The 18,447-nt window shown below is 40.0% G+C and overlaps 4 protein-coding genes across 4 annotated transcripts; all 4 read right to left on the reverse strand.

Moving 5' to 3' along the window:
• Positions 1-1,206: 1,206 nt before the first annotated feature.
• On the reverse strand, positions 1,207-1,779 carry LOC311323815 (stonustoxin subunit beta-like; the record flags this gene model as incomplete). The annotated part of the gene is made up of 1 exon (XM_084456112.1): positions 1,207-1,779. One exon carries the CDS (start codon positions 1,777-1,779, stop codon positions 1,207-1,209), a length of 573 nt encoding a protein of 190 aa, XP_084312238.1.
• Positions 1,780-1,880: 101 nt separating this feature from the next.
• On the reverse strand, positions 1,881-5,309 carry LOC311323816 (NLR family CARD domain-containing protein 3-like; the record flags this gene model as incomplete). Its single annotated transcript, XM_084456113.1, has 6 exons — positions 1,881-1,944; positions 2,268-2,441; positions 2,688-2,858; positions 3,146-3,319; positions 3,433-3,875; positions 3,987-5,309. The coding sequence occupies 6 exons, from the start codon at positions 5,307-5,309 to the stop codon at positions 1,881-1,883; spliced, it is 2,349 nt and encodes a 782-aa protein (XP_084312239.1).
• A 6,057-nt stretch (positions 5,310-11,366) lies between these two features.
• On the reverse strand, positions 11,367-11,933 carry LOC311323817 (stonustoxin subunit beta-like; the record flags this gene model as incomplete). Its single annotated transcript, XM_084456114.1, has 1 exon — positions 11,367-11,933. The coding sequence occupies one exon, from the start codon at positions 11,931-11,933 to the stop codon at positions 11,367-11,369; it is 567 nt and encodes a 188-aa protein (XP_084312240.1).
• Positions 11,934-12,026: 93 nt separating this feature from the next.
• LOC311323818 (NACHT, LRR and PYD domains-containing protein 3-like) lies at positions 12,027-15,900 on the reverse strand (the record flags this gene model as incomplete). The annotated part of the gene is made up of 5 exons (XM_084456115.1): positions 12,027-12,090; positions 12,424-12,597; positions 12,850-13,020; positions 13,752-13,925; positions 14,036-15,900. 5 exons carry the CDS (start codon positions 15,898-15,900, stop codon positions 12,027-12,029), a joined length of 2,448 nt encoding a protein of 815 aa, XP_084312241.1.
• Positions 15,901-18,447: the final 2,547 nt, after the last annotated feature.

Genomic DNA, 18,447 nt, shown 5'->3' on the forward strand with positions numbered 1-18,447 from the left:
ATGCCCCCCTCTTAAGAGTAGCAGATGTATTGTGTAACTAGTTTACTGTATTCATAAGTGGATTGCTCTCCTCACTGTAAAATGAGAAGGTGACCTTACGTAAGAGAGGCAGGACAACATAAATACATAAATTAAATATGTTTGTAAATCAATAGCCTAATAAAAAGTAGGTGGATGTGGGTAAAACTCCACCACTGCTAAACCCCTCAAAATAATCGGCTAGTTTGTATAGCTGTAAGTAAAAATTACTTTGGGAAAGTAGATTTCAGACCCACTTTCCCAACCGTAATGTTGAACCCTGGTCCTGGTGCCTGAATTTTGTGTTTTTCTTTGCATAAATAAAGTTTGACAGCAAAAATTGACAGCATACATTGGTAAATATACACTCACCAAAATGCAGGAAATCACCCACCCTTGCACCCCCACCCCTGCATCCCCACTTTCAACTAGAACTAGGCGCCCATGCACACTGACACATACATATGTAATCAAAAAGCAAGGAAATTCAGTCATATCAGGGCATATTCAGCAATACAGGAGTTTTATTTGCAATAAGATAATATACAATACATATACATGCGACGAGTTATACAATGGTATTACAGTATGTCGAGCATTTATTACAACAAAAAGGAACATTTGTCATGATGACAGCATTAATGGTCGTAATTTGATTCATACACAAGTCTGTCCATCCTGCACTATAAACAACAAACTAAAAAGCACTGTCAACACCAAAATATTTTTTACAATAAATTCCACTGTCGTTAATCTTAGCTACACCTTTATCGATACAATGTGTTTCGGTTTCTAAACTAACTACAGTCCTATAGTCCATCCTGTTTTACATTCTCACTGGAGTAATGGTCCCAAACTTACACTGTACATACACTAGTTTGTCCATCCTACAATACAAACAACAAAATTAAAACACCATCTGAGCATTGTAAATGGTACCTGTATCTTCAACATGACACATCTTTGAATGGATTCTACACCAAAATATCTATTTAACACCAAAAAATACACAATATTGCCATCTCTAGTTTTCCTGCTATTGTGTGCTTTGTTCTTTGTGTCCATTGTACTCTACATACTGTACTTTATGTTGAACACACATTTCACAAGCTCGTTTAATATATTTACTATTATATAGATTTTGATCCTCCTTGATTAAGAAGGGGATATTTTTCATGTGTCTGGTCCTTACGGTTTGACCTGACACAGGGTCACTGTGGCGTTCTCATACCAGAGTCTAAACCCTGGGTAGACGGGCTCAGTGAATGTGGTGTGGAATGTGTGGAGGTGGGTCAATGTGTCAGAGGAGACGCTGTAGAAGGACACAGTGCCAGCCGGCCAGTCCAGATACACTCCCACTCTGTGGGATGGGGAGGAGGGGACATGTACAGGTATGCGGACGGGTTTCTTGTTGTGCCTTGCAACTAAATGATCATCATAACAGCTCACATCCCAGGACTTGTCATTATATCCAAATCCACCCTGACTACCCTCGTCCTTCCGGTCGATTCCTCGGTAAGACACCGCTATGTTGGACGAATCCCCGCTCCACTCAACCTCCCAGTAACAGCGCCCAGACAAAGCCTCTCTACACAACACCTGATTCCACCTCTCGAACCTCTCTGGGTGATCCGAATACTGCTGCTCCTCTGCCGTTCGTTCCACCCTTCTGTCCCCCTCAGACAGAGAGAAGAGTCGGTGCGCTGTGTTTGGGTCCAGTGTGAGCTCACATGCATCTGATGGAGGGAAAAGGTGGGACATCTACATTAGTTATTTTTTGCACAGTAAGAATATGATTTTTATTTTAGATTTTTTTTTTTTACATAACTATAATATACCAAAATATAACTAGTCACTAAAAGTCACTTTAGCAACTTACATTTCTTCAGCGCAGATTTTAACCAACACTCTTCATTATTCTCCAAGCTGTTAAAGAGCAGACGGACACAATGTAAGAAGAAAAACATGTTAAAACGCCAAAGAAATCAGGGGCCCTTTCCTCACAAAGTACCTTGTTTGGAGTTACCAATATTGAAACATCTACAGGACTGATTTCCTAGGCACATGTCAAGTCTAGGACTAAAAAGTTTGTACAATTGAGAATCTTGATCGTCATAGTTTTTATTCCAATGTAGGTCTGGAAAAAGAGGTGATAACATTTCAGTGTCATATTGAGCTCATGTTATCTTATGTGTTATGACCATACTGTATAAAATCCCACATAATTAATAATAGTCAGCGTTATGTACTTGAGCTTCTCCAGTTTAGAATGGGGATCTTCTAGTATGGCAGAGAGCAGCGTCACGCCTGAGTCTCCTGGGTAGTTGTAGCTAAGGTCCAGGTCTCTCAGGTGATCAGGGTTTGACATCAGAGCAGAAGCCAGAACAGCACAACCTTCCTCTGTCACTCCACAGAATGACAACCTGCAGAGAGGTTGTCAATGTATAGAAATAAGGTTCATTTAAGGTTCTTAATATTGTCCCCTAAGCCCATATATAGTAAAACAATGTTGAACTTTGCAGTGGGCTACATCTGACCCTGTTCATTATTTTATTGTGGAAATTAAAAAGTATGAAATATGGAAAATACACATTTCCGAGGCATCTGTTTAAATGTTATTGTTACCCACACCTTGCAAAACATAATATGAGCAGGAAAAGGTTTTCTACCTCAATTTCTCCACTTTACAGTGTGGACTCTCTAGTCCAGCACAAAGCAGCTTCACTCCTGAATCCTGCAGGTCATTGTCACTCAGGTCAAGCTCCCTCAGTAGTGAGGTGGAGCTAAGAGCAGAGGCCAGACCTTCACAGCTTTTCTTTGTGAGTTTGCAACCCTTCAGCCTGCAAAACAAACATGTACACAAGACATGACAGTTTTAAAATATATATTTTTTTTTAATATATTTTTTTTTACAGATGTTAGTGGTTACATTTTATTAGAACTACAGTTATTAGAACATTCATAATACTTTATTAGGTTACTGTACTGCATCAGTGTTTCAGTTGTAGACCTTCATTTGTCTCATTTCCTAGGCATCTGCATAGCAGTCTTATTTTATTTGTCAAACTGTCGCTGACCCACAACTTCCAAAACTAAACATGGAAAAATAATAGACTTGATTTTCAACCTGAGTGTCTCTAATTTGCAGTGTGGACTCTGAAGTCCCGGTGAAAGCAGCTTCACTCCTGAATCCTGCAGGTCGTTGTCACTCAGATCAAGCTCCATCAATAGTGAGGAGTTGGAGCTGAGAGCAGAGGCCAAAAGTTCACAACTTTTCTCTGCGAGTTTGCATTCATTCAGCCTGCAAAACAAACAGGTACACAAACATAGTTGATTTAAAAAAATCCATCTTCACAGTGATTGTACTGGTAATGGTAATCAACTTATCAGAATATGCATAAAAATCATTCTTACAAAGCAGTTCTGGAGGTGTTGACCACGGGCAGAAGCCTCAGAAGACTTTCCTCACACCCAATGTAGTTCTTGAGGTCAAAAACATCCAGCTGCTCTTCTGATGTCAATAATACAAATAACAGAGCTGACCAATGTGCAGATGAGAGATTGGCTTTTGACAGGCTTCCTGATCTCAGGTAGCGTTGGACTTCTTTCACTAGAGACTGATCGTTCAGCTCATTCAGACAGTAGAACAAATTGATGCACCTCTCTGGATTGGGGGTTTCTTTGATCTTCTCCTTGATGTACTTGGTCATTTCTTTGTTGCCTTTGGAGATGTCTTCTGTTGGTGTAAACAGCCCTGGAATCAGAACCTGGTTAGACTTCAATGAAAGGCCAAGTAGGAAGCGGAGGAAGAGGTCCAGGTGTCCATTCTTACTCTCCAATGCCTGATCCACTGCATTCTTGCAGAGGTTGGTTACAGGTGTGTCTTGGGTTGTGTGTTGTTTCGTGGTGGCTGTTTCTTGCTTGGCCAGCAGATTCACACTGTTGTTCTCCAATGCCCGATCCATTACATTCTCGCAGATGTTGGTTACAGGTGTGTCTTGGGTTGTGTGTTGTTTCGTGGTGGCTGTTTCTTGCTTGGCCAACAGATTCACACTGTTGTTGATGAGTGTGAGCAATACATATAATGCAGCAAGAAACTCCTGGATGCTCATATGCACAAAGCAGAAGAGCCTCTGCTGGTAAAGCCCCATTTCCTCACGGAGCATCTCTGTGCACACTCCTGCGTACTCTGACGCTTTGTTGATGTCAATGCCACACTCTGCTAAATCTTCTTCATAGAAGATCAGGTTGCCCTTTGTCAGCTGTTCAAAAGCCAGTTTCCCCAGTTTCCAAACCATCTTTTCGTCTGGATTCACTTGCGTGTGTGACTGAATATTTTCTTCTCCACGATCTGTGGAATGTTTCCAATGTGTTTTTGCAATGTTGCAGATCAGGAAGTGTATGTACATTTCAGTCAGCGTACTGGGCATCTTCCTCTTTTGTTCTTCAGCTAGTAATCTCTGTAGAACTGTAGCTGAAATGCAGCTGAAGACTGGTATGTGGCACATGATGTGGAGGGTTCTTGATGTCTTGATGTGTAGGATGACCCTGCTGGCCAGATCCTGATCCTTGATTTTCTTCCTGAAGTACTCCTCCTTCTGTGAATCATTAAATCCCCATATTTCTGTGACACGGTCAACACACTTTGGTGGGATTTGATGAGCTGCTTCTGGTCGGGATGTTATCCAGAGGAGTGCAGACGGAAGCAGATTCCCTTTGATCAAGTTTACCAGCAGCACATCGACTGAGGTTGACTCGGTGACAGCGCAGCAGCTCTTCTTGTTTCTGAAGTCTAGAGGAAGTCGGCATTCATCGAGACCATCAAGGACCAGCAGAACTTTGTACCTTTCAAAGTCTGAAAGTCCTGAGTCTTTGGTTTCAGGACACACATGATGAAGAAATTCCACCAAGGTGTACATTTTCCCTGCCATCAAATTGATCTCTCTAAAAGGAAGGGAGAGAACGAGCTGGATGTTTTGATTTCCTTTCTTCTGAGTCCAGTCCAGAATGAAGTTCTGCACAGAGACTGTTTTTCCTATGCCGGCCACTCCCATTGTAAGCACTGTCCTGATGTCTTTGCTTCGATGAGTTGAGGGTTTAAACATCTCACAGCATTTGATTGTTTTGTCTCGTTTCACTCTTTTCTTTGATGCTACCTCAATTTGCCTCACTTCATGTTCAGTATTGACCTCTCCACTTTCACCTTCTGTGATGTAGAGGTCTGTGTAGATCTCACTCAGCGGTGTTTGGATCCCTTGCTCTCCTGCTCCTTCATCCACACTTTCAGTCATTGACCTCAACCTGGATCTGAGCTTTTGCTGACATAACACAAGTGTTCCCATAAGTCCTGGTGATACATATAATTCAAGTTAGTGGGGGCATTGTACATTAATTGATCATAACCCTAAATGTAATCCTTAATTTCAGGGAGAATGTCAATTGCCGCAGAGAGGAGAAACTGCAAGTGATAACATGGAGACTAAACGCAGAATTATCTTACTGTTCTCTAGTGTTTCAGCAATCTTTTCCTGGTTCATTTTCTTCAAGACGTATAGTGTGATCTTCAGAACCCACTCTCTGGCACCACTGATCGGCTCCTCATCTTCACTTTTCATTTCTGGTCTTGAAATCTGCTCAAATTTCTCCAAGTCTTCTTTAACCAAATTCATGATGATGTCTCCAGCCATCTGACACACATTTGCATTTGTTTAAAATGTATAACATGAAATTGTTGTTTTTTGTGTGCATATATCTTGTTTCATTTATTTCAACCCTATTTCATGTTCTGTCTATAACATGAAAATTATTTCTAAACGAAAGCAGACAAATAATTACACATTCATAGAAAGCTAGTTGGCTATCCAACTATTAATCCAAATATTCATTTGGAACAGTAACCAAGTGAACAGCCTGAGCTGTATCCAGGTAAACGTTAAATGCACACCCCACCAGCCAATCAGAATTGAATACTCATCCAAGCCATGATGTAACAGTAATAATTTCATCAGTGAAAGATTTAACATTTTGAAAATCTGAATTAGCAATCAAAACCTACCTTGAAAATCTGTGTGTGCTCATTTGGATTACTTTCGGATTTTTCTACTTCGTCTCTGTGAATCAACAGGCAAAAATTTTGCTTTTCTAGCTTTACAAAGACATGATAACACACCATACATTTGGTACCATGGTAAACAGGTTTATATGGTACACAGAATGCCTGTTAGATTCCAGGATTACCATCCTCTTTAAAGGAGAAGGCTCTTTTTTGAAAACCTGGACCTTATTTACGCCGTATTATAAGACGTTTGACTCACCGAGATAATTTTGGTGTAATTCGGAGGCCTGTAGAAGAAATTTAAAATCCAGCTTTATTTCGTTTCTAAAGACGTTTCTAAAGATCATATTACAGAGGCATGTGAAAACCACAACAAGCCCTCGCTCTATGGAAGCACAACTAGTGACTCATAAAAATAGATTGATGAAAACAACCGTTTCGTGGCAGAAAATAATTTTTTTTAGAAGCTGCATTCTCGGTGCCCTGTCCGCCGCCATTACATGGATATACTTGGCTCGCACTGGATTTTAAATTTCTTCTACAGGCCTCCAAATTACACCAAAGTTATCTCGGTGAGTCAAAAGTCTTATGATATGCCAAGGTTGTCGAAAAAGAGCCTTCTCCTTTAAACTTTAATCAAAATCACTGGCAAACACTTTTCACCCCCACAATTAAACAAATATGACACGGTTACCGCCGAGTTACTGTAGAGTACCTGAAGTAAATCGGAAAGTCCATAGATTTGTCACTCTTCAATGACCAACAGCTCCGAGGAGTTGAGACTGGACTCTCCTCCTCTAATGGGATTCTGCACAACAAAGATAAGTCTCTTATTTCATTAAAATGATGGTGATAATGTAATGTTATCAATACTAAACAATGTATCGGTTAAATTAACAATTTAGTCATATGGCAGAAACTTTTATCTATTGCGATTTGTAATGTTTTTGAGCTACTGTAGAGTTGGGAGTAATTACCTTGCTCAAGGTTAAAACAGTATGCAATGATCGTCAAGTGACCTGATCGGGTCTTGACCCAACAACCTTTAGGTCACTAGCTAGATGCTCTAACTACTAGCATTAACATACAATCCTGGAACAAGAATGAGCTTTGCCTAGACGTAGTTCCTAGAATGTTAAATTATAACTTTTGGTTGAGTCATTCATTATGGTAATTAAAATGGGACTTGAGAAGCATAAAATAGTTACATTACATTACATTACAGTCATTTAGCAGACGCTTTTATCCAAAGCGACTAACAATAATTGCATTTAACGTAGGAAGAGCCAATGTACTACTACTTGCCAGAACTCACAAGTGCATCTTCTTTCTAAAACAAGTGACTAAGAGCATAATCTAGTGCTGAAGGCAAAGTGCAAGAATCACAATCTAAAGTACAGTGCAATATAATATAATATAATACAATAAGTGATAGTTGAGTTGAGTGATAGTTGAAGCAATTAACCCTCTGTACAAATGCCAGGTTTTTGCTACGTAACCAAGTTAATGTGGTTAAACCTCTACCATTTCCCTCGGTATAAGTACAGCCCACCCTCGCCATCAACCTGTTTTGCTTACCCTTCATTTTGGGAGTCAGGCTCCATAGTTTCGAGGCAGTGGCCTCTTCTCCTGGCCTCTTCCTCTTAATTTCTGAGCTGGTCAATTATACTGTGGAGGAAATACAAATGATGTAGATATGGTTATGCGGACGTAAAACTGGATTTACCATTACAAGAAAAAGAACACCTAAATTTTCATTATGCTACTAAAATTCTGTGTGTGCTACAAACTTTTTCAACATGGTAGCACAGTGCTACTTGGGGAAAAGGTAAGCGTCAAGGAATGACATTTCCAATTCTATTCAGAATTTCTCACCTGTGCAGCTCCTGATCACTTTAGCAAGAACTACATTACTGTATGTACAGTATGTATGCTCATAAATTGAGAGCTCTTACCTCAGTGTGTGTGTTTGCTCTGCAGTACAATCTTCTGAATGCTTTTCTTACTGACTAGCAATGGTTACCGTTTATCAGTTTGGCATCAAAATATGTTTAACTTGTTCCCAGAAATGCCAAGAGAAGGTTACATACTGCCATCATCAAACTATGTTTGCAATGCATGATGAGTACATGACTGATAGCCTACCTGTCTTGTGCTGAAAGATTGGGTTACATAATTTGTCCAAAAGGCTGGTTTCCAATGCAACACGTGTAACATGTTGCTAAAGATGATTTGATTTAAAAAATAAATAAATAGGCTATTGGTTTTATATTGTTTATATTGGGTTTATTTTTTCATACAGTTTTATATTACTTATGATGTATTGTATAACCAGGGCACCATTGTAAATGAGACCTTGTTCTCAATGGGCTCCCCTGGCTAAATAAAGGTAAAATAAAATTACAATCAACACAATCAATTGGCTAACTAGATTATACACTTTTAACAAATTAGGCAGAACTGTAGCCTAAAACAATAATAACAATGTCAGACTTAGCTCTGCTATTCCTGTGGCCAAATAATTAGACACAATATGCAGCCATGACATTCAAACATTTATAACAAAAGAAAACAAATACATTGTGTTGCTAACTTGGCGACTGTTGCTATATGTGCTGACCTCCTTGGCGAATTAATTAATCAACGACTAGTCTAGCGAGTTAAGTCTAGCGAGTTTTTCTGGTCAATTGGGGAATGATTGTGTTGACAAAGCACTGTATGAAGTTGAAATTCGGCAGGTGTTATTGCTCTGGACCCAAGGAAACACAATGCCGTTGGAATGGGCAATGCACTAGTAAGAATAAAAACATAGGAACAAAATGAGGCGTTTCCTCTTCCACTGTTGACTGTTTCCTCATTTCAATAAGCTTGTTTATTCTGTTCAAGAAAGGACATGAATGTTGTCTGTCTGGTTTGACTATGGGCAGTTGACATGATAATTCTAGACATGACAATGTCTCCTGATACATGCTGTGAAAAACGACATTTGCCTTAATCGGAATCGCCTTTTAACACCAAGTGCTCTAATTAATTACACGTAGCCTAACTTATTCTGTGGTATGGCAACATGAATGTTGCTTTAATTTTGTAAAACATTTTAATCTTTTATTTACATGCCTAAATCTATTTAGCATTTCTCAACTGTGCAGCTCACAGGTAATTTGGAAAGGGTAAAATCCATTACTTTAGGCAGTAAACTACAGTACATTACGTGAGATTTTAAATTAAGTAAGGTCTTACCTCAATGTGAATGTTGGCTCTGTCAGTGCAGTAATGCTCAGAATGCTTTTGCTTCTGACTAGCAATGTCTACAGTTCATCAAAACCGGTTTAACTTGTCCACAGAAACACCTACTGTAAGGGTTCCGGGTATGTTTCATACTGCCAGTATCTATTGAACTATTTTTGAAAAGCTTGTTGTGCAATGCGATCTACAGTATCTGATGGTGAAAGATTTAGAGCATTCTCTGACAACTTTGTTTATGAGTTTGTGCGTTGATTTCGCACACAACACATTTGAAATGGAAGAATAGATTAACCTGTAGACTTGGTATCATACAACGACGACAATAATAATAATAATAATAATAATAATTTATTTGTATAGCAATTTTCAAGTTACATCACTTAAATAAAACAAACCATACAGCAAAAGGGAAGCAAGCAATGTGATTTAAAATTAAAACTACTATGAAATGAAATAAAAATGACAAGGTATATATAATATAACCCAACATGCTTGGTCAAACCCATAACCCAACATGCTGGGTAAAACGCTACTTTTTCTGATGCTAAACCTGTGTAAATAACTCCAAAATGCTATGCTATTCACAAAGCACTTGCAAAGGGTGAAATGCTAACTGCGTTGCCATGAACCAGGTCTCTGTGTGCCTGTGCTATTTGCAGGTATTTAAAGGAGTAGTAAAGGGAAAATCATGTTTTCAATCAACAACCTCAGGATGCACTAGAATATCATTAGTGCAATATCTCTTGTGAATAGGTCCTTAAGATGGAGCAGAGCAGGTGCAAATGACACTCAGTGAATGGTGCTATTAGTGCCTGCAATCCAGTCTTTTTGAATTTGCCCTTCTGTTGTTTTTTCTGTGCAGCTATCAACAGAATTGGAATGGAAAATAAGCACTCTGTATCCCTTGCCAGTCTATACTGTTAATGTACTTACGCACAGGATCAAGTAGAGAACTTTAAAGTTAGCATCTGCCTGAGTTGTCAGGATTTGCAATTTTAACAGCCCATTGGTTCCATTGTACCAAACAAGAACAATCAACCACAGATAAGTCATTGAAAGGATTTGAAATAGTATTTTGATTTCTGGTTTGGGCTTTCACTTACAGTATCTTACTCCTCACAACAGTAGCGCAAACCAAACTAGGGTCCACACAAGAAGTTTACGGTACATTATAAGTTAGAATAGGCCTATATCAAGTATCCACTTTGACACTTCAATATGTAATTAAAAAGCAATACAAGGAAATTCCTTCAGATATGCTTTATTTGTAACAAGTCAATATGGAATACATGTTAGTAGTGTTAGATAAAATGAAGCCTTTTTAACTTCTGGCAGGAGGACTGCCAATGGAAACTCGTCTTTCGGCTATAATTGGGTGCATTAACACTTCATCACAAATTGTTCATTAATGCACATTGTTGCTCTTGATCAAATAAAAATAAACATATATATATATATATATTCTGTATACACACATACAGGTGCGTCTGAGAAAAAAAATGAATATTGTGGAAAAAGTCCATTATTTTCCGCGTTTTAATTCAAACAGTGAAACGTTCATGTATTATAGATAAGTAAGTAAAGTAAAATATTTCTTTTTTAATAATTCTTTTTTTTTTGTTTTAATGAATACAATGGTATTATGAGAGAGAATATCCATCTCCGCAAAAAAGGAACATCCAGCATTTAACCACAATTAAAGTGTTAATGGTCCTGAAGTAATACATACACGTTTGTCTATACTACATTACAAACTGCAAACTAAAAGCAGTAACTGAGCATTTCATTGTACAAGGTATCTGTGCCTTGTACATATTGCAAATAATAATACATAATCCTCGAATACAAATACACCAAAATACATTTTATGTAGTAGGATGCAAATACACCATCTTTAGTGGTAGCTCTAGCTTTCGAGCTAGCGAAGTTGTTGCACACCCACTGTGCAGCCTAGTCCACCCTAAACATACTCAATGTGAAACACATGCATTTTACGAGCTTCTTTATTAATATTTACAAGTTTGACCCTCCTGGATAAGCAAAAGGTTCACAGTTTGACCTGACACAGGGTCACTGTGGTGTTCTCATGCCAGAGTCTAAACCCTGGGTAGACGGGTTCAGTGAATGTGGTGTGGAATGTGTGGATGTGCGTTAGCGTGTGAGAGGAGACGCTGTAGAAGGACACAGTGCCAGCCGGCCAATCCAGATACACTCCTACTCTGTGGGAAGGGGAGGAGGGGACATCTAGGTGGACGGGCTTCTTGTTGTGCCTTACAGTGAAATAGTCATCATGACAGCTCACTTCCCAGGACTTGTCATTGTATCCAAATCCACCCTGACTACCCTCTTCCTTCCTGTCGATTCCTCTGTAAGCCATCGCTATGCTAGCTCCAACCCCACTCCACTCAACCTCCCAGTAACAGCGCCCAGACAAAGCCTCTCTACACAACACCTGATTCCACCTCTCGAACCTCTCTGGGTGATCCGAATACTGCTGCACTTCTGCCGTTCGTTCCACCCTTCTGTTCCCCTCAGACAGAGAGAAGAGTCGGTGCGCTGTGTTTGGGTCCAGTGTGAGCTCACATGCATCTGATGGAGGGAAAAGGTGGGACATCTATATTAGTTCTTTTTTGCGCAGTAAGAATATGAAAGAACTTTTTTTTTCTTTTTTAATATAACTATAATATACCAAAATAGTCACTAAAAGTCACTTTAGCAACTTACATTTCTTCAGCGCAGATTTTAACCAACACTCTTCATTATTCTCCAAACTGTTAAAGAGCAGACAGACACAATGTAAGAAGAAAAAAAGGTTAAAAAATGTTAAAACACCAAAGAAATCAGGGGCCCTTTTCTCACAAAGTACCTTTTTTGGAGTTACCAATATTGATACATCTACAGGACTGATTTCCTAGGCACATGTCAAGTCTAGGACTAAAAAGTTTGTACAATTGAGAATCTTGATCGTCATAGTTTTTATTCTACTGTAGGTCTGGAAAAAGAGGTGATAACATTTCAGTGTCATATTGAGCTCATGTTATCTTATGTCTTATGACCATACTGTATAAAATCCCACATAATTAAAGATAGTCAGCGTTATGTACTTGAGCTTCTCCAGTTTAGAATGGGGATCTTCTAGTATGGCAGAGAGCAGCGTCACGCCTGAGTCTCCTGGGTAGTTGTAGCTAAGGTCCAGGTCTCTCAGGTGATCAGGGTTTGACATCAGAGCAGAAGCCAGAACAGCACAACCTTCCTCTGTCACTCCACAGAATGACAACCTGCAGAGAGGTTGTCAATGTATAGAAATAAGGTTCATTTAAGGTTCTTAATATTGTCCCCTAAGCCCATATACTGTATAGTAAAACAATGTTGAACTTTGCAGTGGGCTACATCTGATCCCATTCATTATTTTATTGTGGAAATTAAAAAGTCTGAAATATGTAAAAATAGTAATTTTCAAGGCATCTGTTTAAATGTTATTGTTACCCACACCTTGTAAAACATAATATGAGCAGGAAAAGGTTTTCTACCTCAATTTCTCCACTTTACAGTGTGGACTCTCTAGTCCAGCACAAAGCAGCTTCACTCCTGAATCCTGCAGGTCATTGTCACTCAGGTCAAGCTCCCTCAGTAGTGAGGTGGAGCTAAGAGCAGAGGCCAGACCTTCACAGCTTTTCTTTGTGAGTTTGCATCCCTTCAGCCTGCAAAACAAACATGTACACAAGACAAGACAATTTTAAAAGATCTTTTTTACAGATGTTAATGGTTACACTTTATTCGAACTACAGTAATTAGAACATTCATAAATGCTTTATTAGGCGATAGCTTGGCCGGACGCATTATGGTTTCGGGTTGTCCGTACGGCCGTCCGATGTTTGTTAATGCAATATCTCGGGAACGCATTGATGGAATTTCTTCCCCTTTGGTACAAATGTTCACTGCCACTCAAGGATGAACTGCTTAGATCGTGGGGGTCAAAGGTCAAAGTTCAAGGTCACTGACCTCACAAAATGTGTTTTTGGCTTGCTGAACACGATATCTCAAGAATGGCTTGACAGAATTTGTACATATTTGGCCAAAATGTCCATTTGGACTTAATTAGATTAATTGGATTAGATTTTGGTATTCAAATGGCAAAGGTCAAGGTCACCGTGACATCACAAAAGGCACTTTTGAATGCTAATGCTAGCTAATGCTAGCTAATGCTAGCTAGCTAATTCTAACACTAATGCTAGCTTTAGCTAGCTACTGTTAGCATTAGAGTTAGCATTAGCTAGCTAGCATTAGCGTTAGGTTAGGTTAGCAGTTAATCAGAGTTAGGGTTAGTTAGGTTAACTGCAACTTGCATTGTTGGGCGGAGGCATTTAGCCACTATGCAGTTTTTCTAGTTCAAACTGTTGCAAAACAATATGAGCAGGAAAAGGTTTTCTACCTCAATTTCTCCACTTTACAATGTGGACTCTTTAGTCCAGCACAAAGCAGATTCACTCCTGAATCCTGCAGGTCATTGTCATTCAGATCAAGCTCCATCAATAGTGAGGAGTTGGAGCTGAGAGCAGAGGCCAAAAGTTCACAACTTTTCTCTGTGAGTTTGCATTCATTCAGCCTGCAAAACAAACAGGTACACAAACATAGTTGATTTTAAAAAATCCATCTTTACAGTGATTGTACTGGTAATGGTGAGCTTATCAGAATATGCATAAAAATAATTCTTACAAAGCAGTTCTGGAGGTGTTGACCACGGGCAGAAGCCTCAGAAGACTTTCCTCACACCCAATGTAGTTCTTGAGGTCAAACACATCCAGCTGCTCTTCTGATGTCAATAATACAAATACCAGAGCTGACCAATGTGCAGATGAGAGATTGGCTTTTGACAGACTTCCTGATCTCAGGTAGCGTTGGACTTCTTTCACTAGAGACTGATCGTTCAGCTCATTCAGACAGTAGAACAAATTGATGCACCTCTCTGGATTAGGGGTTTCTTTGATCTTCTCCTTGATGTACTTGGTCATTTCTTTGTTGCCTTTGGAGATGTCTTCTGTTGGTGTAAACAGCTCTGGAATCAGAACCTGGTTAGACTCCAGTGAAAGACCAAGTAAGAAGCGGAGGAAGAGGTCCAGGTGTCCATTCTTACTCTCCAATGCCTGATCCACTGCATTCTTGCAGAGGTTGGTAACAGGTGTGTCTTGAGTTGTGTGTTGTTTCGTGGTGGCTGTTTCTTGCTTGGCCAGCAGATTCACACTGTTGTTCTCCAATGCCCGATCCACTACATTCTCGCAGATGTTGGTTACAGGTGTGTCTTGGGTTGTGTGTTGTTTCGTGGTGGCTGTTTCTTGCTTGGCCAGCAGATTCACACTGTTGTTGATGAGTGTGAGCAATACATATAATGCAGCAAGAAACTCCTGGATGCTCATATGCACAAAGCAGAAGAGCCTTTGCTGGTAAAGCCCCATTTCCTGCCGAAGGATCTGTGTGCACACTCCAGCGTACTCTGACGCTTTGTTGATGTCAATGCCACACTCAGCTAAGTCTTCTTCATAGAAGATCAGGTTGCCCTTTGTCAGCTGTTCAAAAGCCAGTTTCCCCAGTTTCCAAACCATCTTTTCGTCTGGATTCACTTGTGTGTTTTCTTCTCCAGGATATGTGGAATGTTTTTCATGTGTTTTTGCCATGTTGCAGATCAGGAAGTGTATGTACATTTCAGTCAGCGTACTGGGCATCTTCCTCGTTTGTTCTTCAGCTAGTAATCTCTGTAGAACTGTTGCTGAAATGCAGCTGAAGACTGGTATGTGGCACATGATGTGGAGGGTTCTTGATGTCTTGATGTGTAGGATGACCCTGCTGGCCAGATCCTGATCTTTGATTTTCTTCCTGAAGTACTTCTCCTTTTGTGGATCACTGAACCCCCATATTTCTGTGACACGGTCAACACACTCTGGTGGGATCTGATGAGATGCTTCAGGTCGGGAGGTTATCCAGAGGAGTGCAGACGGAAGCAGATTCCCTTTGATCAAGTTTACCAGCAGCACATCAACTGAGGTTGACTCGGTGACAGCGCAGCAGCTCTTCTCGTTTCTGAAGTCTAGAGGAAGTCGGCATTCATCGAGACCATCAAGGACCAGCAGAACTTTGTATCTTTCAAAGTCTGAAAGTCCTGAGTCTTTGGTTTCAGGACACACATGATGAAGAAATTCCACCAAGGTGTACATTTTCCCTGCCATCAAATTGATCTCTCTAAAAGGAAGGGAGAGAACGAGCTGGATGTTTCGATTTGCTTTTTTCCGAGTCCAGTCCAGAAGGAAGTTCTGCACAGAAACCGTTTTTCCTATGCCGGCCACTCCCATTGTAAGCACTGTCCTGATATCTTTGCTTTGATGAGTTGAGGATTTAAAGATCTCACTGCATTTGATTGGTTTGTCTTGTTTCACTCTTTTCTTTGATGCTACCTCAATTTTCCTCACTTCATGTTCAGTATTGACCTCTCCACTTTCACCTTCTGTGATGTAGAGGTCTGTGTAGATCTCACTCAGCGGTGTTTGGATCCCTTGCTCTACTGCTCCTACATCCACACTTTCAGTCATTGACCTCAACCTGGATTTGAGATTTTGCTGACATACCACAAGTTTGCCCAAAAGTCCTAGGAATCCACAGATGATTTAAGTTAGTGTGTAACATTGTGCATACATTGGATCACAACGATAAATGTACTCAATTGACCCAGAGAGAGGTTGCGAGTGATACAATGTACATTTAAAGCAGAATTATCTTACTGTTCTCTAGTGTTTCAGCGATCTTTTCCTGGTTCATTTTCCTCAAGACGTATAGTGTGATCTTCAGAATCCACTCTCTGGCACCACTGATCGGCTCCTCATCTTCACTTTTCATTTCTGGTTTTGAAATCTGCTCAAATTTCTCCAACTCTTCTTTAACCAAATTCATGATCTTGTCTCCAGCCATCTGACACACATAACATTTTTCAGTATACTGTATACATATCCAATGGAAAAATACATAATTTAGCAAGATGAAACAAGTGCACAGCAAACCTGTGTACTACTTCCATGGTGCATGTCGTCATCATATACAGTTGTTGACATCTGGTCTACTGTATGTTGTGAATTGTAAGGACTATAAGTAAGCTACTCCCATGCAGATGGGAGCGTATCCCACTCTATTTGGCGAACTAACGGTGAGGGACATTGAGCAAATGTCAAGACGGAGACATCGTTGGATTCGTCTCAGCCCACAGAATCCAACAAACACAAGCTGATTTTTTCTCATTATAAGCATGGAGAATATACGCCCCTCTGACTCCCATTCAGTTGGTTATCCCACAACTGTGTTTAGGTTGTAAAAGCCCATTGCATTAGTCATCTCATAGGTCTACCGGTCAGTAAAAGAGACCAAATGTCAAGATGACCCACCATCCTCTCGGCCTACAGAACCTACCAAGCCTTGTTTTGCGCAGATATTATTACACATAGATAGAAAGCTAGTTGGCTATCCAACTATTGATCCAAGTATTCATTTGGAACAGTAACAAAGTCAATCGGCTGAACTACAGTACATACAAGGTAAAGGTTAAATGTGCAGCCCTCTCATGACACCGGTCATGTGGGCCACCAGAAGTGCACTGCAGGAAGGAGAGGGTGCGCTGTATGCACGCTGCACGCCATAACAGTCATTTGATCAGTGAAATATTGAACATTTAGATCTGAGTTAACCATTAGAACCTACCTTGAAAATCTCTGTGTGTAAGGGAACGCTTGAAAAATCGGCCCCGAATTTTTCTACTTCTTCATCTCTGTGGATCGAAATGCAACTTTAGCAAGACATGATAACACAAAATACATTTAGTACCATGGTAAACATGTTTATTAGGTACACAGAATGCCTCGATTCCAAGATTAGCATCCTCCTTAACTTTAACAGAAATTTCACTGGCAAACACTTTTCACCCCCACAATTAAACAAATATGACACTCTTACCCCTGTAGTACTGTAGAGTTACTGAAGTAAAGGGGGTGATCCATAGATTTGTCACTCTTCAATGACAAACCGCTTGGAGAAGGTGAGACTGGTCTCGCCTGTTGTAATGTGCTTCCACACGACAGGCACACGTTTCCAACTTCGACTTCATCTGTCCCCTGGCAACTGGTTTTGCGGCAGCCAGACAAAAGACAATAAAAAATACAAGACAATACAAAGTCTCTTATTTTATTAAAATTATGATAATGTAAGATTATCACTTTACTAAACAATGTAGCAGTTAAATAAACATTTCAGCAGTGTTTGGGTTAAGTGCCTTGCTCAAGGTAGGCAATGGCCGTCAAGTGGGCTGGCCCAGTCTTGATGCTTTAACCACTGGGCTATCTGCCACCCCAATTTACACTAACAATTAACATATAATAGCCTCCCTGGAAACCAACTAGAATGACCTCTGTCTTATTTCCTAGAGTGTTATATTATAACTTTTTGGTAATTAATGTGAGTTGAGGCCAGAATGCCTGTGTAAACATGCCAGATGTTGAAGTGGTGCAGCCTATGAGTTCTAGGGAGTAGTAGTGCACTTGACTACCTATGTTGAGTGCACTTATTGTAAGTCGCTTTGGATAAAAAATGTCTGGTAAATGACTAATGTGAAAATGTCTGAAGTGCTTCTCTACGTGACGTGTCTGTCCCTGTGTGTGTGTGTGTCAGTTTTTAGCATTAAAATTGGATCATTCAGGAGTAGCCTGCACCCCCCCCCCCCACCTGTCAACAAATTGCACAAGCACAACAATAACAATTGCCCCCCCCCCCCAGCTTAACAAATGGCAAGACAAATTGCCTTGCCTCAGTTTCAAGGCAGGGGCCTCTTCATCTCTCTCCATGTCTGAGCTGGCCAATTCCACTGTGGAGGAAATACAAATATGATGTTGTTGTAGACATGGTTATGCAAACTAAAACTAGTCAAATTATATGTTAATCTGAGCATCCCCATTGGTTATTTATAAAATCAGGTTAAAACAGGGGCAAAAGTACTTGAACCTTAACAATGGGAATCATACATTCTAGCCGACGTTGACTCATCCGTTATCAAACTTATCATCTTTAACGTCGACTAAATTAGTAATAGGGACTACTAT

Source organism: Borostomias antarcticus, assembly GCF_949987555.1.
Source record: "Borostomias antarcticus genome assembly, chromosome: 22".
Classification (NCBI taxonomy): Eukaryota; Metazoa; Chordata; class Actinopteri; order Stomiiformes; family Stomiidae; genus Borostomias; species Borostomias antarcticus.